At 39.1% G+C, this 25,103-nt stretch overlaps 1 protein-coding gene and 1 long non-coding RNA gene across 5 annotated transcripts in view; both read right to left on the bottom strand.

Annotated features, from left to right (window-relative positions):
* The window catches only part of TRPC4AP (transient receptor potential cation channel subfamily C member 4 associated protein), a 70,164-nt gene extending 58,413 nt beyond the window's left edge, over window positions 1–11,751 (bottom strand). For 2 of the 4 annotated variants that reach the window (XM_070247405.1, XM_070247404.1), the window contains exons 1-2: window positions 10,371–10,485; window positions 8,182–8,337 (exon numbers count right to left, since the gene is read on the bottom strand). Coding sequence is in view for 2 of the 4 variants with exons in the window: in XM_023626434.2 (XP_023482202.1) it covers window positions 11,059–11,226 (168 nt within the window). In the remaining 2 variants the exon portion in view is untranslated. Of the gene's footprint in view, window positions 1–8,181; window positions 8,338–10,370; window positions 10,486–11,058 lie in introns of those variants that run through there. The other 2 variants (XM_023626434.2, XM_023626435.2) reach the window with 2 other exon arrangements.
* Window positions 11,752–13,240: 1,489 nt separating this feature from the next.
* LOC138920153 (uncharacterized) lies at window positions 13,241–23,406 on the bottom strand. The gene is made up of 2 exons (XR_011430870.1): window positions 21,110–23,406; window positions 13,241–18,430 (listed from the first exon to the last, which is right to left on the bottom strand). It is a non-coding gene; the product is annotated as an uncharacterized lncRNA (long non-coding RNA).
* Window positions 23,407–25,103: the final 1,697 nt, after the last annotated feature.

Here is a 25,103-nt window from a genome sequence, read left to right on the forward strand (position 1 = left end):
AGAATAGGTAAATCCATAAAGGCAGAAAGTAGATGAGGAACTGCCTAGGGTTGAGAGAGGGTAGGGGGTGGTGGGTATTGGGGAGTGTCTACTAATGGGTATGGGGTTTCTTTTGGGGGTGATGAAATGTTCTAAAATTTATTGTGGGGGTCGCTGCATAACTTCGTGTACACAGTAAAAATTACTGACTTGTACACTTTAAATGGGTGACGTGTAGTATGTGAATTATATCTCAATAAAGCTGTTAAAAAAATTAATTATGGACATAAAGGAACTCTTAAAACAATCATGGTGATGGTCACCTAACTATAAATTTGCTAAAAATCACTGAATTGGATACTTCAATGGGTAAATTTTACAGTAAATCAATTATACCTCAATAAAGCTGTTTTTTAAAAAAGGAACATTAAGAAAATAAAAAGAAAAGAAAGAAGAGAAAAGGGAACAGAGAACAGGGAGGACATTTAAAAAGCAAATACTATATTAAGCAGGTATATTTAACCGCCCAAATATTAGTTATTACATTAAATGTAAAAGTACTAAATGCCGCAATTAAAAGACAAAGTGTGTTATACTGCTTACCAGAGAAACATCTTATAGAAAGGCTGAAAGTAAAAGAATGGGAAACAATACACAATGTAAACACACACTAAAAGAAGGGTGGCGTAAGTGTATTAAAATCAGCATAAGAGACTTATGGCAAAAAGCATTAACAGAGGTAAAGACACTTTATAAGGTAAAAAGGTGGACCAGGACAATGTGACAGTTCTAAATTTGAATGTACCTAATAAACAGCTTCAACATATATAAAGCAAAAATTGACAGGGCTAAAAAGAGAAAAAGACAAACCCAGAATCATAGAAGATGTTTATAACTTCTCTCAGAAACTGATATATGTAGACAAAAAATTAGTAAGGATATAGAATATTTTAACACAATTAAACAAAAAACACATCTACAGCACTACATCTAATAACTAATCTCTATACATTTTTTGCAAGTATACAGAGAACATTTATAAAATGATCAGCTGCTAGGCCATAGAGCAAATTTCAACACATTTAAAAGAACTGAAATACAGACTATGTTTTCTGACCACAGTGCAATTAACCTAAAATCTGTAACAGAAAGATAACTATAAAACTCCCATGTCTGGAAACTAAGAAATATACTTCTGGGCCAGCCCTGTGGCCTAGTGGTTAAATTTGGCGTGCTCTGCTTTGGTGGCCCAGGTTTGTGTGTTCAGACCTGAGGCATGGACCTATACCACTCATTAGCCACGCTGTAGCAGTGACCCACATATAAAGTAGAGGAAAACTGGCACGATGTCAGCTCAGGGCTAATCTTTCTCAGCAATAAAAAAAAGAAAAAGGGGGGGTGAAGGGGAGCACTTATGTGGTGACAGGCAAGAAATACATACAACTGAAATCTCTCATCGATGTAAACTATTATGAACTCAATAAAAAAAAAACTTCTAAAAAATGCATAGGTCAAAGAAGAAATCCAAGTAGAAATTTGTAAACATTCTGAAATAAATGAGAATGAAAATACTTCTATTAAAACCTGTAGGGTGCAACTAAAGCTATGACTAGTGGCCAGATAAACCTGATACTAAAACCTGTTGAAAGGAAAATTATAGGCCATTCTCACTCATGAACAAAGAAAAAAAAATCCTAATAAAAAAAATTAGTGACAAGTCAGCCCAGTGGCACAGTGGTTAAGTTTGCCTGTTCTGTTTCAGCAGTCTGGGGTTCGCGGGTTTGGATCCTGGGCACGGACCTACACACCACTCATCAAGCCATGCTGCAGCAGTGTCCCACATACAAAATAGAGGAAGACTGGAACAGATGTTAGCTCAGCAACAATCTTCCTCAAGCAAAAAGAGGAAGATTGGCAACAGATGTTAGCTCAAGGCCAATCTTCACACACTCACACACACACACACACACACACACTCACAAGTCAAATACCAAGGAATAAATCTAACAAAACTTATGCAAGACTACTACATAAAATACTATAAAACACTATCAAGAGAGATTAAGGAAGACCAACCAAAGAAAAAGAGGGAGAGAAGAAGGGGGAGAGAGAACGAATGTATTGTATTCAATAGATTGAATGCAATCCCAATTAAAATTCTGTTGTAAAAATGTACAAGCTCATTCTGAAATGTATATGGAAATGACGAAGAGCCAAGAAGAGCCAAGGAAATCTTGAAGATAACTAAGTAGGAGAAACTACTCCTACTCAATATACTAGAGCCAAGTCAACACATATAAAGTTAGAGAAAACAAGACAATGTGCTATCAGCATAAGGATAAATGGATAGACCAGTGAAACAGAACAGGCATGAAAACAGACACTACAGAGCACTGGGGGATAAAAGAGACTTTTCAATAAATTCAACTTTGTTGGGTCAACTGGATGTCTCTATGGAAAAGCTCACACCACACCCAAAAATAAATTCCAAGTGGCACATACACTTAAAGGTAAAAGGCCACACAATAAAGCTTTTAGAAGACAAACAGAATATCTTCATGACCTTAGGGTAGGTAAAGATTTCTTAGACAGAATACAAAAAGCACTAACCATAAAGGAAAATAGTGATATTGTGAGTTGTAGAACAGTGAGTTGTACTAAAATTAAGCACTTCCGTTCATCAAAAGATCTTTTTAGAGACTAAAAAGGTAAGCCACCAAATGAGAGAAAATATTTGCAAAACATCATTACAAAGGGCTCACATCCAGGAAATGGAGAGAACTTCAATAAAAAAAGAAAAAAGAAAAAACCCAACAGAAAAATGTGCAAAAGATTTAAACAGGCAATCCACAAAAGAAGATGTCCAAATGGCCAATACACTTCTGAAAAGGTGCTCAACCTCATTAGTCATCAGGGAAACACAAACTAAAACCATAATGAGACACCACTGCACACACATTAGAATGGCCAAAATTAAAATGACTAACAACATCATGGGTTAGCGAGAACATGGAACAACAGGAACTCTCATACACTGCTGGTGGGAGCGTAAATTAGTACCACCACTCAGGAAACTTGCTCAGTAATAGCTACTGATGCTGAACCTATGTATATCCTATAAACCCAGCAATTCTACTTCTAAGTATATACCCAAAAGACATTGTGTGGAAATACATCAGGAGACATGTACAAGAATGTTCATATAAGCATTATTCATAATTGTCCACAACTGGGAAGATCCCAGTCATCCAAAATAGAATGAAGTGTGGTTTGTTAATATAACAGAATACTATACAGCAATGAAAATGAATGAACTACAGCTTCACCATCATCATGGATGAATCTAAGTGTTAACTGAAGGAAGGCAGACTCAGTACATACCGTTTGATTCTATTTCTCTAAAAGCATAAAAGCTAGCACAACCAAACGCATGTTAGAAGTCAGGCTAGTAATTTTATTTGGACAAGAGGAAGAGTAGAGTGGTTGACAGGGGATACAGAGGTGACCTGGTGGCTGCTAATTAGTTGATGGTTTTGTTATTGTTCATTGAGCTATACATTTATTTTCTGTGCATTTTTATTTGTTTGTTCTATTTCAACACAAAGTTTTTTTAAAGGCCTCAAACAAAATAATCTATATGTACTGATTATGGAAGGACCTCTAAGATACATTTTTAAGTGAAAAAAGCTAGATGCACAACAGTGTGTATAGTACAATACCAGTTGTGTGAGGAAAAAAGATACACAGACACATTTGCTTTTCTAAATTCAGAATGTGTCTAGAGGGATACACAAGAAATCAATAACCATAGTTACCTCTGGGAGTAGAAGTGGAGGGTGCTAGTAAAGGTGGCAGTGGGCTTTTTGCAAGGGAGACTTACTTTTCTCTGTAACCCTTTTGCATATGTGCATTTTCTATTCAAAACACATATTACCTCTGGTGAGGAGGGACTGACGTGAAAGGGGCACTAACTGTATTGGTAATTTCTTAAGTTTGACAGTGGGTGCACAGTTATTGTGGTAATACTGTGGTATTACTGATTACAGTTTTTCTGTTTTATTTTCTTGTGAGGAAGATTGGCCCTGAGCTAACATCTGTTGCTAATCTTCCTCTTTTTTTGCTTTTTGCTTGAGGAAGATTGTCCCTGAGCTAACATCCATGCCAATCTTCCTCTATTTTGCACATGGGTCACCGCCACAGCATGGCTTAGTGAAAGGTGTGTAGGTCTGTGTCCAGGATCCAAACCCCCTAAACCCTGGGCCGCCAAAGCAGAGCACACAAACTTAACCACTATGCCACCAGGCTGGCCCCTATTACGGCTTTTTTTTTTAGGTCAAATATTTAATAATAAACTTTTTTTAAAAAAACATGTTGCTGCACAACGGCACACCGTGGAGGTTCAATAAACGTTCACTACCTTCCACACCCTATTCCCAACATATCTAAACTTGTCTCCCACCTACCTCCCATACAGGCATTTCACTTTCTCTCCCCAGTCCTTTTTTTTTTTTTTTTTTTTTTGCTGCTGCTTCTTCTCCCCAAAGCCCCTTAGTACATAGTTGTATATTCTAGTTGTAGATCCTTCTAGTTCTGCTATGTGGGACGCCACCTCAGCACGGCTTGACAAGCAGTGCTAGGTCTGCGCCCAGGATCCAAAACTGGCAAAACCCCAGGCCGCTGAAGCGCAGTGCATGAACTGAACCACTTGGCCACAGGGCTGGCCCCTCTCCAGTCTTCTAATGGCCGCTTATGAGGACTTTCTTAGCAGTGTTCTTAGTGCCAGAAATATCTCTGCTACTCTGTTCAAATTCTACTCATTCTCGAGAACCAACTCAAGTCTCACCAATTTCATGAAGCTCTCTAAAACAATCACAGCCCAAACTTCATAGGAGAGAAAATGTCTCTTAAAAATAGGAAGACGCTAAGAGAACATTTAGTGCAAACATTTTGCAGAGAGGGTTAATGTCAGAGGATAGACATGACTTTTTTATAGTCATTATATATTTTAATGTATATCTACACAAAGTGACCATGGAATAACATCATTAAAAATTTAAGGGAAAATAACTTCCAAATTAGAATTCTATACCCAGCTAAATGAAATAGAAAAGTCTAAGAATAAAAGACATTTTCAGACATGCAAGCTTAAAAAAAATGTTACCTCCCATGTACTCTGTCTTAAGAGGCTACTAGACAAGGTACTCCCCCAAGAAAAAGGAAGACAGGATTCAGGAACAAAGGATCTAAAACACGAGAAAAAGAAGTAAAATTCTCTGAATTTGATGAAGGGAAACCCCAAGAATTCATCTGTACAGCTGTCCTAGCAACTAACTAGTCCAAACTGGAGGAGGATGGAGAGTTCCAAGGATTTCTTTTTCAAAAAAAGAGGAAAAAGAAAAGAAAAATAATAATAAAAAAAGAGGAGTTTTAGAATTTGAGAATAAATTGTAAGGACACAAAAAGCAAAGCAAATTTTAAAAGAATGATTATTCTAGTGGAAGAAGCCAGGCTCAAAAGGCTATATACAGCATGATTCCATTCCTATGACAGTCTGTAAAAGGGCATGAGAAAGGACAGAAGACGACCAGTGGCCAGAGGACGGGGTGAGGAAGGGGTGGATTTTATGAAGGGACTTTCTATATCCTGACTGTAGTGGTGGTCACACAACTGCATGTGTCTGTCAAAACTCACAGAACTATACACTAAAAATGGTGATTTCTACTACATTTCTATTTATATTTCAATTTAAAAAATAAGGGGTATACGGTAGTTTTTAACTCTAAGAGAAAAAATTATACAAAACAAATATAATTGTATACTATATGGTTTTGCCATAAACAATTATAGCATTACCACCATCATAATGTAAATACCACCAACAGACAAAACTGTGATATAACTACATTAAGAGAATGATGGAGACAAAGTATGTGACATAGGGTGCTGTGAATTAAATCCTAATCTTTTGGAAGAGGAAGAAAACAGACAACATCTAAAATTGAAAAGTCAAGGAACAGCCTTACAAGCACATTATTTAGAAATACTGGCTCTCTTGTCTCCTGGACCCTTCCCCTGCAACAGAAACAGTTACAGTTTCCGACAGCGGTTGCCTGGGAAGGGGCGAATCTGTGGGTGAAAAGTGGGGCAGGGCTCTGCTGTTTTTTGTTACAAGGCTCACAATACTCAGATTCTCCCAATCATATTCCAAATATTCAGCTTCACAAGAAATTTCTTTTACTACCTCTACATTGTCTTACAAGGCATTTAGTCTCCTTTAAAAATAATCATTGGGATTTGTTTTCCTTGTGAACAGCTGAGTACTGTGATGAAAGAGGCCCCATCCAGTCATCTTCAAAGTTGAATTACTGGCAGGTGTTGTATAGGTTTTTCCTCTTGGAGTACTTGTGGTTTGACAGTTTATAGCAGTGATAATCTCTTACATCATGCCACCTAAGCTATCAACCTGTTTAGTGAATACGACATTTCCAGACATTTCCAGTTTTTATCGGTTGTCTTCACTGCTCTTCTTTTTAAATAATTAAAGACTGAATTCCATAAACATAAATGTATACCTTATTTGTTAGTCCTAAGATATCTAATGCCTCAAAATACTATATTAAGTGCAGGTAAATAGTTGTGTTAAAGAATAATTAATGAAGATTAAACACCTTGTTAGGTTATTCTGATAACAAACATTAACCAATGAATACTAGTTTCTACTTTAACAGGATTTGTTTTTTTCAATATAATTAAGACTGAATTTTATGATTTGTAAATTCATAAACTTCCTGTTAAAATCAATGGTATTCACATTTTTTAAGAGAATTTATCCTATCCAGGGTTTTTTCAGTATCAAATTACTCTTGACAGGCAAGGGAAGACTGTATTTGACTTAAACCCCTAGGTTTCACAAATACTCATGCTTAGAATGAGACTAAAACAAGTAATGCCTACTGAAATTTAAAAATAAATACAAAGGAAGGGTCAAATCTAAAGAAAAACTATGAAGTAACACTCAGGTAGAATTCAGATATGTCAGTAGTCATGAAGGAAGCAATGACTGGCATTTGGGAAACAAAATGAGGATGCCATAACCTAGCTTGTCCCCATATGGCCAAACCGAAGCAACATCTCTAGGGGTGGTGGGTCATGACCCGTGTGAGTTACTGTGCCCTGAGCCTAGGGTTTTCCTAGTCTATCCCTTCCCCTCAACTCCTACTGATCATGCAGGGCCTTGTGTACCCATGGTAAGGAATCAGAATTTGATTCTAACTGCAGTGGGATGCCACTGAAGAGTTTTAAACAAGAGATTATGAGACCTGATTTGCTTTAAGGATCAAATGTGCTGATAAATGTGAACAGGCTCTGTAAACACCAGCGTCATACCAGTATATTTTATGATCTTGACACAGGGCAAACTGAAACGGAGAGATGAAAATACAGCACACTAAAATCCAAGTAGGACGGGCCCATTCTAAATCATGTGGCCCAGGGGCCGGCCCCGTGGCCAAGTGGTTGAGTTCACGCACTTCGCTTCGGCAGCCCAGGGTTCAGATCCTGGGCGCAGACATGGCACCGCTCATTAGGCCATGTTGAGGCAGCGTCCCACATGCCATAGCTAGAAGGACCCGCAACTAGAATGTGCAGCTATGTACTGGGGGGATCTGGGGAGAAAAAAAGTAGGGGGAAAAAAAAGAGGATTGGTAACAGTTGTTAGCTCAGGTACGAATCTTTAAAAAAAATTAAAAATAAATAAATCATGTGGCCCGGAGTCTTCTCCCAGGCTTCTCTTAAGTCCCATTTAGAGAAATGGGGAAGACTTCAGGAAGATGAGGTTTGGTGGAAGATGAATCAAGAATTTTATTTGACATATTAAGTTTGAGATGCTCATTAGACATCTAAGCTGAGAAGCTTTTGGATATACCCATCTGGAGCTAAAGGGAGAAATCAGGATGGAAGCATAGATTTAGGACCCATGAGAATATAGAGTGGTTACTAAAAACAATACTAACCTTTATAGCATCTTACTATGTTTTAGACACCATTTTAAGTGCTTTATGTGCATACTCACTTGGCCCTTACCACAATCTTAGCAAGTTAGTTCCCATGACTATCCCTATTTTACAAATGAAGAAACTAAGGCATAAAGAGATTAACTTGCCCAAAGGCACAAAGAAAGTGCACCAGAGGTGGGATTCAAACCTAGGTGATCTGACTCCAGAACTCTTTAAAGCCAAAGGTCCGTGTGGGAGTAGAGAGAGGACTGAGGAGGCGGCGAACTGATCCCTCACATACAGTATTTCAATTCAAACAACTTCCTGAGTCCTGAGTATCAAGTGCCCGGCACAGTTTCAGACTCTGTAGACACAAAGAAAAATAAGACAAAGTCCTTCAAGAAGTCCAGCCTAATAACTATGAGCTTATAGCAACTATTTACTAAACATCTACTATGTGCCAAACTTTAATCAAGCTTTTTAGACATTATTACTTCACTTAATCTTCCTAAGAGCCCTATGAGGTAGATATTATTATTTCCATTTTAGAAATGAGGAAACTGAGGTTCAAAAAGGTTAAATAATGTAACCTAGGTCACTCAGCTAGTGACAGAATGATGGTTCAATCCAGGTCCATCTTACTTCAAAATCTGGTCTTTTCCAAGGAAATCTTATTACATGCTACAACACAGATGAAACTTGAGGATGATACACTAAGTGAAATAAGCCAGTCACAAAAAGACAAATACTGTATCATTCCACTTATAGGAGGTATCAAAGTAGTCAAATTCACAGAAACAGAAAGTAGAACAGTGGTTACCATGGGCTGGGGGAAGGGGTCAAAAGGGGAGGTGTTGTTTAACAGATACAAAGTTTTAGATTTGCAAGATGAGAAAGTTCTGGAGATCTGTTTCACAACAATGTGAATATACTTAACACTACTGAATTGTACACTCAAAAATGGTTAAGATGGTAAATTTCGGGTTATATGTTTACTACAACTTAAAAAAAAATTTTTTAATCTGGTTTTTCCCAGTATACCACATGCCATAATGGATATGCTTACTGTGCTATGGAAATACCTGTAAGGAAATAATTTATTCTGTAACATGGGGAAGGTCGGGGAGGCAGTGGTGGCAAGGAAGAGATCAAGGAAAGTTACCAAGAAAGGACATAGTTGAAAGATGAAGGTCTCCACTTTATCCTCACTATAGTTCTGGGATGGAATCTCCATCTCAACCTCTGAAATAGCTCCCACGCCTGTATACAACTATTGATTACCACAAGAACCAGCCTAAACCAGGCTCAGGAATATTCCAGCACTCTTCTATTGGGTGAGCTTGTCCAGTCTCCTCTCATTCCAAGTCATCCAGCACTGGAAACAAATTAAGAGTCCTAAACTGCCTCAGTCATTATGCTAAAGAACTTGTGGCTTCCTAGTGCCCTCAGAACATAGAGGATTATCAAGACGGGTGTTTAGGCAGATTACCTACCCTTTCTGAGCCTGTTTCCTCATTTCTGTTAAGAGATGAATCCTGACACTTAATTCAAAAGATTGAGCATTAAATAAAGACATGGTATACTTTGCATAATGCTTGACCCAAAGTATATCCTCAGTAAAAGTGAGTTACTTCCCTTTCAGCCTGTCCCTACGCACTCAACTCAGTATGGTATTTTGGCTTAAAGAAGGATAGCGCAAGTATTTCCAGGATCTCAAGGCAGATAGAGAAGAATGCAAGCGGGAAAGGGTTACTCATCTATGGTTATCTGATGTCCAGGGAAACACTGCTCACCCAGAACTGCTTTTTCATCTGTAATCCTCCACAACACAGACCACTTGGTCTTTATCTTTTATTCTGTCCTTTCAATCATATGAGAAATAGTGAAGTGGTTCAAAATTAAGTTTACATATATATAATGTTATACTACAAAAAATCTCACTCCCATTCTTTCCCCCATCTACTCAATTCCCACCCTACTCCGAATAACCACTTCATTAATTTCTTGGGTCTCCTTCTAAAGCTACTTTATGCAAAAGCTGCCTTTAAATTAAGCTAATGTTTTACAGGTGTTTTTGCAACATAAGTTCTGGGAACATGGAGGCAAAGGGGGAGGAGCAAGGAGCCTAGGTCTTATTCATCCTGCTTTACCCTAAAGCAGTGTCCTTCATTCAGTCAAAAAAATACTAATCACATATTGGGTGCCTGTTATAAGCCAAATACTAAGTATAGCATTTATACCAACTGATTACCCTTCAACCTTTACTACGCACCAGAAATGCATTTAACACTTTACACAATTGTCTCCTCTAATCCTCACAACACCTTAAGAGGTAGGTTACTAATTATCATCGCCGTTTTACACATGAGGAAACTGAGGCACAGCAGGGTAACTTGCCTAAGCAAAAAGAGAGCAGGGCTTTGAACCCAGACCTGACTCCAGAGTCCTCGCTCTTAACTGTGACGCTCTACATTGGCAAAACAGACAGTCCTTGCACCCGTTGGAGCCCAGCCTAAAGTGGAATACAAGCGAAAAAAAGAGCAGACAACAAAGAAATATGTAATTACAGGCTAAGAAAGTAATGTAAAGGAAACGAATTCAGGGCTGTGACTGAATAACAATGGGGACCTACTTTAGAGTGGAGGGGATGTCAAGGAAAGGCCTAAGAGAATGACATTTATGATAGGCTGGGGAACCTTTCGGGGACTGCGATGTGACCCACCGCCCAATTCACGGGGGCGAAACTCGAGGCCGGTAGAGGCTAAAGCAAACTCGCCCAGGGTCCCCCAGACGTGTAGACGTGGCGCAGGGAAGGGAGGATCCAGGAGTTGGGCCCAGGGCTCGTACACGCCATCAGTGCCCGATGCAGGCCAACTCTGCTGGGCCCCTAACCGAGGGCCCCTAGCCAGCCGCTGCCCACGGCCCCGCCGCGGCTGACAGCGTCCGGACTGCCCACAGGGAGTCCCAGCGGCGGGCCAAGAGAGGACGGGCCCGTACTGCGGCGGCCTCGAAAGGCCTCTTCCCCGGCCCCTCGCCAGCTCCCGCCCGGTCGGCCCCGCCCCGCCCCTCCGGGCCGGCTTCGTACCTGCACGGCCCGGACCAGGCCCCGGCCGGTCAGCTGGCCCTGCCGCAGCTGCAGCAGAATGTTACCGGGCCGCGGCCGGCCGCCCCATCCGCCCCAAGCCGCCACGGTTGCCGCCGCCTGTCGCCCTCGGCCGGCCCCAGACTCAGCAGGCGCCGGCGCCGCCGCCATGTCTCCTCGTCCGACAAACAGGAAGCAAGCAGCCCCGGGGCCGCGGAGATTTCTACGGGGCGGCGGAGGGGTCGTCGCAGCGCCCCCAGCGGGCCGACGGAGGAGGCACAAGCCGCGTGGCAGGGGCCGTGCGCGCCGCGGGGGCTACTGGGAAATGTAGTCAGGCTGGGCAGGTGCGAAAGAGATGTGTGGCGTTTCCTGCGCCTCTTGTGTTTTGGGCCCCTCGGTCCTGCATTTAGGCGAGGTCCCTCGGGGTCGAAGACAAGTTCCTCCGTGCGCACCCTCCCATTTCTTGCCTCTTTGGAGAGGTTACAGCCAAGCTACTAGGAAAAGATCTTGGGCTCCAGGCCAGGAATCAGGCCGCCTCTCTCTCCGCCCCTGACTCGCTGCGGACCTCGACTGCCTGCCCGCCCTCAATTTCCTCGTTAGTTCATTCAATCAATAGTTCCTGGGAGCCTATTTAGCCAGTAAATAGTTCCTAGGGGCCTGCTCTGCTCCCGGCACCAAACAGGTCACTGGGAATACAATGGTGAGCAGAACAGACTAACTAGGTCCCTGTTTTGGAATGCAGGTTACAAGGGAAGACAGCAAATCCACGCACAGATAAACGCACAATAAGGAGCTGGGCAGGTTGTGTAGCTGGATAAGTGGTTGTGAAGTTAAATGAAATAAAGGAAGGGAAAGGGATTGGTAAATTGTGACATTTTATTCTGTCAAGGGAACCTTGTCCTAATTTCTCCCTACCAGATAGTTGTGTTATCTCTACTCTGAGTCCACGTAATCATTCTTTTGGCAAACTTCTGCAGCAGAATCGCTCGTCTCCTCACCTTTTCCCCTGGAGGGGCATGGGGGGGGGGCGGGGGGAGGTGTCTTGTAACATAAATGAAAGAGGAGTGCTGGGTGTGATGCAATAAGGAATGGTAGAGATTGTGACTCATAATTTATAGCTCAAACCAGAACACTTTTAAGAATGAAAAGATGCTATTAATAAATACACTGGGACAGCAGACATATAGGGGGACTGTCCCCAGCAAACTTGGCTTATGGTCAACATCCTCATGCCCATCTAAAAGGAGTGGTCTCTACTTGCCTCCAGTAGATTGTTGCTGGATCTTCTAGTTATGCCAGAAAAGCCACAAATCTGGAATTTTATGTGAATTCCCCAATTTTGAAAACTCCATGGGCCACATAAAACCCTGTCTGTTTGTGATCCCTGGAACAGGGAAACCAGGAACAGATCCAAGTATACATGAAAGTTTAGCATGTGGCAAGGGAGATACTTCAAATCAATGGAGAAAGAAAAAAAGTTGGGTCTTTAACTTCACACCAAAAGCTAAGCTGAATCTCAGACATATTAAAAGCTATATATAACAAAATCAAAGTATAATTCTAAAATTGGATTGTGGTGATAGTTATACAACTCTAAGTTGGATTGGATTGTACACTCAAAATGGGTGAATTTTATGATATGTAAATGATACCTCAATAAAGTTGTTAAAAATCAAAGTGTAAAAATATTAGAAGTGAAGTCTATGAGAATATTTTTATGGTTTGGGGATAAAAAAGTTCTGCTCAGTCATAAAACTCAGAATCACGAATAGGAAAAGACTGACAAGTTTGACCTCAATAACATTAAAACCTTCTGTACAGACACTATAAACAACCATAAAAAGCAAGTGATATTTGGGGAAAGAGTCAATATCCAGAATTTATGAAGAACTTAGTGTACCCTCTGCCTGAAGTTCTCATCCCCAGGAAGCTCTCTGAATGGCTTGCTTCCTCATGGACTCCAGGTTTCTGTTCAAGGAGAGACCTTCCCTGACCATCCATATAAAACAGCATTCCTTATATTCTCCATCTTATTAGCTGTTTTGTTTATTTCTATAGCACTAGCTCCACCTGACATATAATTGTTTACTTTCTGCATCCCTCCCCCTGACTAGAGTATAATTTTGGTCTGTTTTGTTCATTGCTGCATTCATCTCCAAGACCTAGAATAGTACCTGACACATAGTAGGTAGGTAATCAAATATTTATTTATTGGCTTAATGAATTAATGAACAGATGCATGAACTTTTACAAAAATATAAGGAAAAACCAAATAACACAATAGAAAAATAGGTAGAAAGGAGAAGGCAATTCACAGAAGAAAAATAAATGGCCATTAACTGTGTAAAAAGATGCCCCTCCTCAGTTGTACTAATAGAATGCTGATGGTGAAAATATAAATTGATATATCTTTCTGGAAAGCAATTTTTTTTCTTTGGTGAGGAAGATTCTCTCTGAGCCAACATCTGTTGTCAATCTTCCTCATTTTTTGCTTGAGGAAGATACAGATCTGTGTCAATCCTCCTCTCTTTTTTATGTGGATCACCACCACAGCCTGGCTTGACAAGTGGTGTAGGTCCACGTCTGGGATCTGAACCAGCGAACCCGGGCCGCTGAAGCGGAGTGCACCAGAGTTAACAACAGGGCTGTCCCCTGGAAAGCAATTTTTTAGCAATATGAATTGTCATAAAGAAATCCAAACATTTTGACTCAATCATTACTCCTTTAGGAATCTCTCCTAATGATATTATTTGATATGATGATAATTTACATACAAAAATGCTTATTATTGTATTATTTGTGATAGCAAAAACAGAAATAATATAACCATAAAATAGGATCATAGTTAAATAAATTCTGGTATTTCAATAAAATGGAATACTTGAGCCATTGAATATCATTATTTACAAAATAAAATAAAATACTAAGATTTCAAATAAAATTAAACACACATTCTTTGATCTGCATCTAGGAATTTATGTTTTAGCAACAACTAAACAAGTATACCAAGATGTATTACTAAAATATCCAGCAAGGTATTTATATATCAAAATGTTATAAACAATCTAAATAGCCATCAATAGGTTACTGGTTAAATGAACCATGGTTCATTGATACAGTAGAGTACCATGCAGTCACTAAAAGGAATAGATACACACACTGACATGGGAAGATGCTCATGACACAGTTAACTTAAAAAAGCTTATGCAAGACCAATATGTATCATGTAGTCCCATTTGTGTAAAAAATTATCTACTTATATAAATTTATATATGTATACACTACAAAATCTGGAAGATTATGTATAAAACAGTTAAAAGCAATTACCACTAGGGAATGAAATTAGGAGGTAGGGAAAGAAAGTTCATTTTCCTAAATTTTACACTATTATTTGCAATTTATTCTAAGCATACATAACTTTAATAATTTAAAATTAAAATGTTTTAAAAATTATATAGCTATAACTGGACAGGAAGATGCTCACCACACATTGTTGAAAGAAAAATAAAGCAAATTATAAAGGAATAGGTATATTAGGATCCCATTAACGTATAATTAGACATTCCTACTCTATATGGTTATGCACAGAATTACCCGAAAGAAACATCATCAAAAATGTCAACTGTGGCTATCACAATGTACGTAGATTTCAGGTGATTTTTTTTTTAACAATTGGCTACTGAGCTAACATCTGTTGCCAATCTTCTTTTTTTCTTCTTCTTCTTCTCCCCAGAGACCCCCAGTAGGTAGTTGTATATTCTAGTTGTAGGTCCCTCTGGTTGTGGCATGTGGGATGCTGCCTCAGCACGGCTTGATGAGCGGTGCTAGGTCTGCGCCCAGGATCCAAACTGGTGAAACCCCAGACTGCCGAAGCGGAGCATGTAAACTTAACCACTCAGCCACAGGGCTGGCCTCTCAGGTGATTTTTTAATTTTATTAATATTTTTCATTATTTTTTATATAGGCCATGTATCACTTTTACACTCGGGAAAAAAAAGAGAAATTTCACAGTTCAAATGGCCCTTCAAGTTTCCCTTGGCACTTATCACACTGGGGACAAGTCTTCCCACCTCAGCTTTCACCCAACTACAAATGTCACTTTCCATTCCTAAATTTGTACTTTCCTCAATCCAGCCTGGCCCAGACAGTCCCCAAAGCTGGCTATTCACTGAGTCAAAACCGATCACATCAAATTCAGTCCTTAAGGTCAATGTGTGACTAGGAATTAAGGAAACAGGTTTCCAGAAACCTCTGGATAAAGGCACCTTTTCCCACTTCATGTCTGTTCTGCGGGCCTTTTCCATAGAAAGCAGATGAATGTCTTGCACCACCAGAGGGCGGAGTACCCTTCCATAAGAGGCCCCTTGACGTCAATTTGGGTCAGTGTTAGAAAAAATGAAGCTCCTAAACTGGTTAATTTTTTCTTCACAATAATCCCAAATGGCTTAACCGAACATGCTGATGTTACTCAGAGACTATCACTTCTCATAAATGAGCTACCAAACTCATCTCACTTGGGCAGATGAATTTTCTGGGGAAATTTTTTTTTAATCATATTTTTTAATCACAAAGATGTCATTTTAATTAAAGCAACTGGCACGGTTATATTCAGACCATCGAAACAGCTGTCCCATGTAACCACACATCATCCTGTGGTGTTATGTCAGATGATCATATTTTTCACATTACATTTCCAATGTACAAACTCAAGGATTTGTATCAAAAATGTTTGTTGAGTGCCGTCTTATGTGCCAGGCACTGTTGAGGGGTTTCTGGGTGCTATACAGTGCTAAATAAAAGAAACAAAGTCCCTGTCCTCATGGAGCTTATAGGTTTGTGTAAGACCCACCCTTTTTTGAGCACTTACCATTGGCCAAGTACTTTATTTGCACTATCTTATTTTATCTCAGCTTTTTTGGGGAAAATTTTCAAATCTACAGAAAAGTTGAAAGAACAATACTATGAACACACATATATCCTTTGCTTAGACTCGCCAATTTATTTTACCTATATCTATTCTTTCTCTCTCTCTCTCTCCCATCTATTTACATACATATACATACATCTACATATATGCATACCTATATCACATTTTTACTAAACCATTTGAAAGCAAATTACAGATATCATAACACTTCACCCCAATATTTCAGCACGTATCTCCCAAGAATAAGGACATGCTCCTAATAACCATGACACCATCACACCCAAGAATTTTAAGGTTGATATAATATTATTTTATAGTCCATATTCAAATGTCTGCAATTGCCCTAGCATATCCCTTATAGCCTGTTTTCCCCCTAATCTAGGATTCAATCAAGGATTATATATTGCTTTTGAATGCCATGTCTCTTTAGTTTCTTTTAATCTAGAAGATCCCCTCATCTTTTTTTTCATGGCATTGACAGTTTTTAAGAGTCTGAGACAACTTTGCTGAATGCTCTACCATCTGGATCTTGTCTATTTTCTCAAGATTAGACTAGGGCTCAAGTCTTTTAGCAAGAATACTACTTAGGTGATGGTACATCTTTCCCATTGTCTCACATCAGGAGGAAATAATGTAAATTTATCCCATTGTTGATAATGCCAAGTTTGATCTCATGGCTAATGTGGTCTTTATTGGAAAGGTATCTTTTCCCCTTTATAATGAATAAGTAATTGTGGTCTTCTATACTGAAAATGTCTTGTTCTCCAATTACATTTCACTCCATAGTTTTTAGCATTGTCTGATCATCCCTACCTGGATTATTACGCTAGTGGTTGCAAAACAGTGATTTTCTAATTTTATCATTTCTTCCCCTTTTATTAGATTATATTCTCCTGAAAAAAAGAAGCTCCTCCCTTTTTTATCTGGGGGGTATCACCATGGATTCATGGATTCTTTTCTATTTAATGTGTTATAACCCATTACTGTTTTTACTCTGTTTTCCTTTGGTTTGTTAGGTTATCATTTACATACAGTGAAATGCATAGATCTTAAATGCTTAATTTGATGAATTTACTATCTGCAGGCACTGTCCTAGGAATTAGGAATACATCTGTGAATAAGCCAGAGTCTAGTGGAGGAAGACAGATAGATAAGCAATTACAATCTTGGCTCCAATCCACAAAAGCTTCATAATCTTGAACAACTTCCTTAACTTTCTGAAGCCTCAACTTGCTTACGTGTAAATGGAGAAAATAACAGCACCAACCTCAATGGATCGTTCTGAGTTGTATATGAGATAATAGATATAAAGCACTTAACAAAGGACCTGGCACAAAGTAAGCACTAAAAAACATTAGCTATTATTACACTGTTTTTATCACATAGGTTTTCTGCTCAAGAATATGAAAAATTAAACAGCTTTAAACTGGCATTTTTAAGACTCTACACAACTCAGCTCTACCCCTAAGTACTCAAGTCAAATTCCCACAGTTCCTCCACGTGTCCTCCTGGCGGATGGGATCCTTAGAGATCCCCCGTCATGCTAAAGGTGAGGTCTCCCACCTTCTGCACATCCCACATTTCCTTTAAGACCAAGTTCCTGCCCCTTTCAGAACTCTGGGAGCACTTCTGGTCAGACTGTCACAACTTAACCGTTGCTCACAAACCTATTTTTAGTATTGTTCTGTAATTAGTTCTAGTGGTTTCTTTCCTTCCTAGGTAAAGTGCATCTGATAGAAAGATAAGGCAACCAGATTACTTTTTTCCTCCTTTTAACACAAAGCCTTGTTTCCTTGAATGGGATAATTATTCCAATAAAGTTGCAAAGGTTCGATCCCTTTTTGAAATTCTTCTTTGGAAATAATCCAAAAAAAATGTATTTTAAAAAGAAAGAAGAATCTAAGTAAAAGCCACTGCCTCTGAGTCTTTACTACAATTCTTTGGAACCTCCTCACAGGTGGCAAATTCGAATTTGCTGGTAGATTCGTCTTACAAAACAACCCAAAGTCCTTCTGAGTGGAGCCTGGTGAATAAGTAGATGATTAATAACATTTTTCTGGGGTTTTTAAAAAACTTTTTTTTGGAGTAATTTTAGATGCACAAAAGAGTCCCAAGGACAGCACAGGCAGTTCCCTTACGCCTGTCACCCGGCTTGCCCTCATATTAACGTCTTACATAACCATCATTTTTCTGTTGGTTTTTTTTTTTTTTAAAGATTTTTTATTTTTTCCTTTTTCTCCCCAAAGCCCCCTGGTACATACTTGTATATTCTTCGTTGTGGGTTCTTCTAGTTGTGGCATGTGGGACGCTGCCTCAGCGTGGTCCGATGAGCAGTGCCATGTCTGCGCCCAGGATTCGAACTAACGAAACACTGGGCCGCCTGCAGCAGAGCGCACGAACTTAACCACTCGGCCACGGGGCCAGCCCCTTCTGTTGGTTTTTTTAAAGCTGCAGTAAGAAAAATCCCAGATTGACTATTGTACTGCAATCCTAGAAAGCAATCAATCAAATTAGAACAAACTCTATGAAAAAAAAAAAGAATAGATTCCAACCAAGAATTAACATCAAAAACTGAAAAAAGGGAACATCATTTCAGATTCTTCAGCATTAAGAAGATCATAAGAGGATCTAAGGAACAATTTTATCTCTACACATTTGAAAATTTCGATGTAATGGACCCCATTTTTGGAAAAAAACTCATATACCTAAATGGACATAAGAAATAACAGAAAATTGGAATAATCCTATAACTATTAAAGAAACTGAATCAATCATTTAAAAACCTTCCCACAGGAAAATGAACAGACATTTCTCCAAAGAAGATATACAGATGGCCAATAGGCACATGAAAAGATGCTCACCATCACTGATCATCACGGAAATGCAAATCAAAACTATACTAAGATATCACCTTACACCTGTTAGAATGGCTAAAATAACCAACACAAAAAATAACAAATGTTGGAGAGGTTATGGAGAAAAAGGAACCCTCATACACTGCTGGTGGGAATGCAAACTGGTGTAGCCACTATGGAAAACAGTGTGGAGATTTCTCAAAAAATTAAAAATAGAAATACCATATGACCCAGCCATCCCACTACTGGGTATCTATCCAAAGAACTTGAAACCAGCAATTCAAAGAGACCCATGCACCCCTATGTTCACTGCAGCAGTATTCACAATAGCCAAGACATGGAAGCAACCTAAGTACCCATTGACTGATGATTGGATAAAGAAGATATGGTATATACATACAATGGAATACTACTCAGCCATAAAAAAGGATAAAATCGTCCCATTCACAACAACATGGATGGACCTTGAGGGTATTATGTTAAGTGAAATAAGCCAGATAGAGAAAGACAATCTCTGTATGACTCCACTCATATGTGGAAGTTAAACACGGGGACAAAGAGAACAGATTAGTGGTTACCAGGGGAAAGTGGGGTTGGAGGGTGGGCACAAAGAGTGAAATGGTGCACCTATAATATGACTGACAAATAATAATGTACAACTGAAATTTCACAAGGCTATAAACTATCATAACCTCAATAAAAAATAAAAAAATTAAAATTAAAAAAATGTTCCCATGGGGGCCAGTCCCATGGCATAGTGGTTAAGTTTGGTGTGCTCTGCTTCAGCAGCCCAGGTTCACAAGTTCGGATCCCAGGTGCAGACCTACACCACCTGTCAGCCATGCTGTGACTGCGACCCACATATAAAGTGGAGGAAGACTGGCAGAGATGTTAGCTCAGGGCTAACCTTCCTCAGCAAAAATAAACTTTCCCACAAAGAAAACTCCAGTCCCAAATGGCTGTGAAATCTACCAAACTTTTAACAAAGAAATAATACCAACAATACACAATTTCTTCCAAAGACCAGAAAAAGAGGTAACATTCCCCAGTTGACATTACAAGGCCAGTATAACACTAATACCAACTCAGGAGATGAGGTGCAACGAAAATTTCTAATTTTAGGGGGCCGGCACCTTGGCCGAGTGGTTAAGTTCGTGCACTCTGCTTCAGCAGCCCAGGGTTTCGCCAGTTCAAACCCTGTGCGTGGACCTGGCACTGCTCATCCCACATGCCGCATCTGAGGCAGCATCCCACGTGCCACAGCTAGAAGGACCCACAACTAAAACTACACAAGTATGTACCAGGGGTGCTTTGGGAGAAAAATAAACTCTTTAAAAATATATTTTTTAAAATTTTCTAATTTTATTTCATTTAATTCAAACTGATTTTATTAATAAGTTCTCATCAATTTGTTGCAATGATTTTGGGAATACCTAGTAGCCTGGTTCTCAAACTTGAGCTTAAGTCAGAATTGCCTGGCAGGCTTGTTAAAACGCTTGTTGCTGGCCCCACACCCAGAGTTTCTGATTCAGAAGGTATGGGGTGGGGCCCCGAGAATTTGTATTTGCAACGAGTTCTCTGGTGGTGCTGATGCTGCTGGACCAGGGACCACATTCGAGAACCACGAATCCAGAGGCATATATACTGAAATCTTGCTTGCCATAGCAGTAATGTCATTTGAAATGCTTGGATAGGCTTGAAATGTTACAACGGTTTTCCCAAAAAGTTTCTAATTTAATTCTCTAAGAATGTTAGAAAACATATCAAATAGACCAACATTGTTACTCAAAAACAACTTTGAAAACATTTTCCAAACAACATTGCTTTTCAGCTAGAAAAAAATGAATTTCATCCTTGTATTCTTATAACCTGCTGTGGGCTTACCTTCCTTTAAGACAACCAACTACCTTTGATATGATAAACTAAGTGTTGTGGTCAGCTCTAACCCCTGAAAAAGGGTTTTCAAGCAATTGGCTATTTTGTCAGTTTCCTTTAATAAAATTAACAACTTTCACTGGTTTTTTTTAACACATACATGAATTTCAGCAGGATCTGTGCTTTCCAAAGACTACAACATATAAAAGAGGATGCCAAATAACATTGTTTTTAGATCCTTCTAACAATCTTTAAATAACTTTGCTATATTTTCATTTTTCCAGACTAATTTATATTGACTGAAATTGCACTTGTCAAATTCTATAAACATTTTAATCCAGCATTGTGTAAGGAGGTTAACCAAACACATAACAAACCCTCCTTAAAATGGTCTTACCATTTGTATCAGACATTAAGTGTTTTGCAATTTTCAACTTGTCTTTCTCAAACCGGATCACAAAATCTATACCAGATTGTAACAGCATCATAAGCCTTGTTTCTAAAGTTCTGCAACAGTACAGATTTAAGGAGAAATCATATTATTGCTAAGATATATTTTTATCAATGAATTTACCATAAAAACTGTACACACCAAAATACAGCAGTTTTCTCTTTGGGCACATAATATGCAACCCAATACAATGATAATAAGGCTTTCTCATTGACAGCTACATCATGACTCAGAAAATTTGCCAATCATACTATATATATTTTTCTTTTTTTGAAAATATTCAAGGAATTGACTAATTCAGCACATCATATTTCCAAGTATCTTTTTAATTTTGATGGCTTTTAGCTTTCACTTGCAAGATTCTAATTACAAGTAATACATTAGTATATGTCATTTTGTTGGTTTTGCACATTTGATAAAACCATATTTTTAAAAGCTGTCTCCCATATACTCTTTCTTTTCAAAGAGGCGCAAATGAAGTCACTGTCTGCTGATTAACATCAATACTTTCCCCAGTATCACTATTCACTATTTTCACCTTCTCATTCTTGTTTTTCTGGCATTAAAACAATCTACTTAAGGGCAATTTGAACTAATTTATTTAAGATGCTACATTTGTCATACACTCAAAATTTGCCTGATTATGCACTTTCTGAAAAAACACATTGCAAATTCCTAACCAAAACTCAGTTGAAAGTCATGACAATGTTACCAAAAATGAACAAAATTTGCCCACATTTTACTTCACAACTAACTTCAAATGATGTTGAGGGGTCAGGCCGGTGGCACAGCAATTAAGCTGGCATGTTCCACTTCGGCGGCCCGGGGTTCACCGGTTCAGATCCTGGGTACGGACATGGCACCGCTTGGCGAGCCATGCTGTGGCAGGCATCCCACACAGAAAGTAGAGGAAGATGGGCATGGATGTTAGCTCAGGGCCAGTCTTCCTCAGCAAAAAGGGGAGGATGGGCAGCATATGTTAGCTCAGGGCTAATCTTCCTCAAAAAAAAATAAAACGATGTTGATATAAAATTAAAACAATACTCGATTCTCCCATTATAGGGTGATGGTCATATTGACAGTCACATACCAGAAAATCAAATCAGATGCAAGTGCACTGAATCAAACAGTCTGCTCTTAGCCACTATGCATATTTTTCACATCCCCCTCTGTCTCCCACAACATGATGCAATTAGGCTTAGTATTGTGCCAACGTCCTTGGTTTCTGCCAAGGATCCACATGATGCACTCTAATGCTTTCTAATCCATTCTATTTCATTATTTAGGGGCCAGCCCAGTGGTGTAGTAGTTAAGTTTGCATGCTCTGCTTCGGTGGCCTGGGGTTCACAGGTTCAGATCCTGGGTGCAGACCTACACACCACTCATCAAGCCATACTGTGGCAGTGTCCCACATAGAAAACAGAGAAAGATTGGCACAGATGATAGCTCAGGGCCAATCTTCCTCGCCAAAAAAAAAGTTAGTTGTGAAGGCCAGCCTCAGTGGCCTAGTGGTTAAGTTTGGCATGCTCTGCTTCAGTGGCCCACTCATGCCACTTCAGCTTTGGTTCCTGGGCACAGACCTACACCACACATCTGTCAGTAGCCAGGCTGTGGTGGCAGCTCACATACAAAAAGAGGAGGATTGGCAGTGGATGTTAGCTCAGGGCAAATCTTCCTCAGCAAAAATAAATAAACAAAGTCCCATGCACCCCTATGTTCATCGCAGCATTATTTACAATAGCCAAGATGTGGAACCAACCTAAGTGCCCAGCAACTGATGATTGGATAAAGAAGATATGGTATATATACACAATGGAATATTACTCAGCCATAAAAAAGGCCAAAATCGTCCCATTCGCAACAACATGGATGGACCTTGAGGGTATTATGTTAAGCGAAATAAGCCAGACAGAGAAAGATGAACTCTGTATGACTCCACTCATAGGTGGAAGTTAACATATAGACAAGGAGAACTGATCGGTGGTTACCAGGGGGAAGCGGGGAGGGGAGGGCACAAAGGGTGGAGTGGTGTACCCACAACATGACTAACAATAATGTACAACTGAAATTTCACAAGGTTATAAACTCTCATAATCTTAATAAAAATAAAATAAAATAAAATAAATAAACAAAATAAATGAAAGTAAAAAGTAAAAAGTTAGTTGTGATACACTAAATTTACTTCTTAACCCTCTAAAGGGTCATAAGCCAAGTCTCAAAAACATTGCTCTAAGGCACTAAACTGTTAATACAGCAAGAAAGTTTGTTTAAAAAAATATATAAACAGAATAGCTTACCTCTCTGCATGCAGAATGTTTCCTTTGGTAAATTTATTTTCCAAGAATGGATTTAGACCACACTGTGCCTACAAATGCTGCTGCTTCATGAGGGGAGATGGGTGTTCTTTTTCTTTTCCTTTTTTTTTTTGCCTGTATATTGAGATATAATTCATATGCCACAAAATTCACCCTATTAAAGTGTACAGCTCAGGGGTTTTTAGTATATCCACAAAGTTGTGTAACCATCATCACTATCTAATTCTAGAACATTTTCATCACCTGCCAAAAAAACCAACCTATACCCATTAGAAGAAACTCCCTATTTCCCCTCCCCTGGTCCCTGGCAACTACCAATTTACTTTCTGTCTCTAAGGACTTGTCTATGCTAGATGCTTCATGTAAAAGGAATAATACAGTATGAAGTCTTTTGTGTCTGGCTTCTTCCACTTAGCATATATTTTCAAAGTTTACCCATGTTGTAGTATTTATCAGCATTTCATTCCTTTTTGTGCTGAATAATATTCCACTGTATGGATATACCACATTTTGTTTACCCATTTGTCAGTTAATGGACATTAGGGTTTTTTCCGCCTTTGGCTCTTATGAATTACACTGCTACGAACATTGGCGTACAATTTTGTGTGGACACATGTTTTCGTTTCTCTTGGGTATATATATACCTAGGAGTGGAATTAGTGGGTCATATAGTTATTCTATGTTTAACTTTTTGAGGAACTGCCAAACTATCTTCCAAACCACCTGCCCCATTTTACATTCCCACCACCAACGAATGAAGGTTCCAAATTCTCCACATCCTGGATAACCTGTGTTTGTCCATCTTTTTTATTATAGCCATCGGCAATGAAGCGAATGTTTATGTCCTCCCAAAATTCATATGCTGAAATCCTAACACCCAAGGTGATGGCATTAGGAGGTGGGGCCTTTGGTAGGTGATTAGGTCATGAAGATGGAGCCCTCATGAATGGGATTAGTACCCTTATAAAAGAGACCCCAGAGAGATCCCTCATCCCTTCTGACACGTGGGGTTACGGTGAAAAGACAGCTACCTAGGAAGCAGGCTCTCACCAGACATGGAATCTGCCGGCACTTGATCTTGGACTTCCCAGCCTCCAGAACTGTGAGAAATACATTTCTGTTGTCTATAAGCCACTCAGTTTATGGCATTTTGTTATAGCAGCCCAAGCAGACTAAGACACCAACATAGTGGGGGTGAAGTGGTATCTCATTGTGGTTTTGATTTGCATTTCCCTAGTGACTAACGATGTTGATGTTTCATGTGTCTATTGGCCATCTGTATACTTCTTTGGAGAAACGTCTACTTATCTCCTTTGCCCATTTTTTGATTGGGTTGGCTTTTTATGGTTGAGTTCTAAGAGTTCTTTATATATTCTGGATACTAGACTCTCATCAGATATTTGATTTGCAAATATTTTCTTCCATTCTGTGGGTTGTCTTTTCATTTTATTGATAGTGTCCTTTGAAGCACAAAAGTGTTCAATTTTGAGGAAGTCCAATTTATCTGCTTTTCTTTGTTTACATGTGCTGTAGGTGTCTTCTAAGAAACCATTATCTAGTCCAAGGTCACAAAGATTTACGCCTTTGTTTTCTTCTAAGAATTTTATAGTTTTAGCTCCTATTTA

The sequence above is a fragment of the Equus caballus genome, chromosome 22, assembly GCF_041296265.1.
Source record: "Equus caballus isolate H_3958 breed thoroughbred chromosome 22, TB-T2T, whole genome shotgun sequence".
NCBI classification, from domain to species: Eukaryota; Metazoa; Chordata; class Mammalia; order Perissodactyla; family Equidae; genus Equus; species Equus caballus.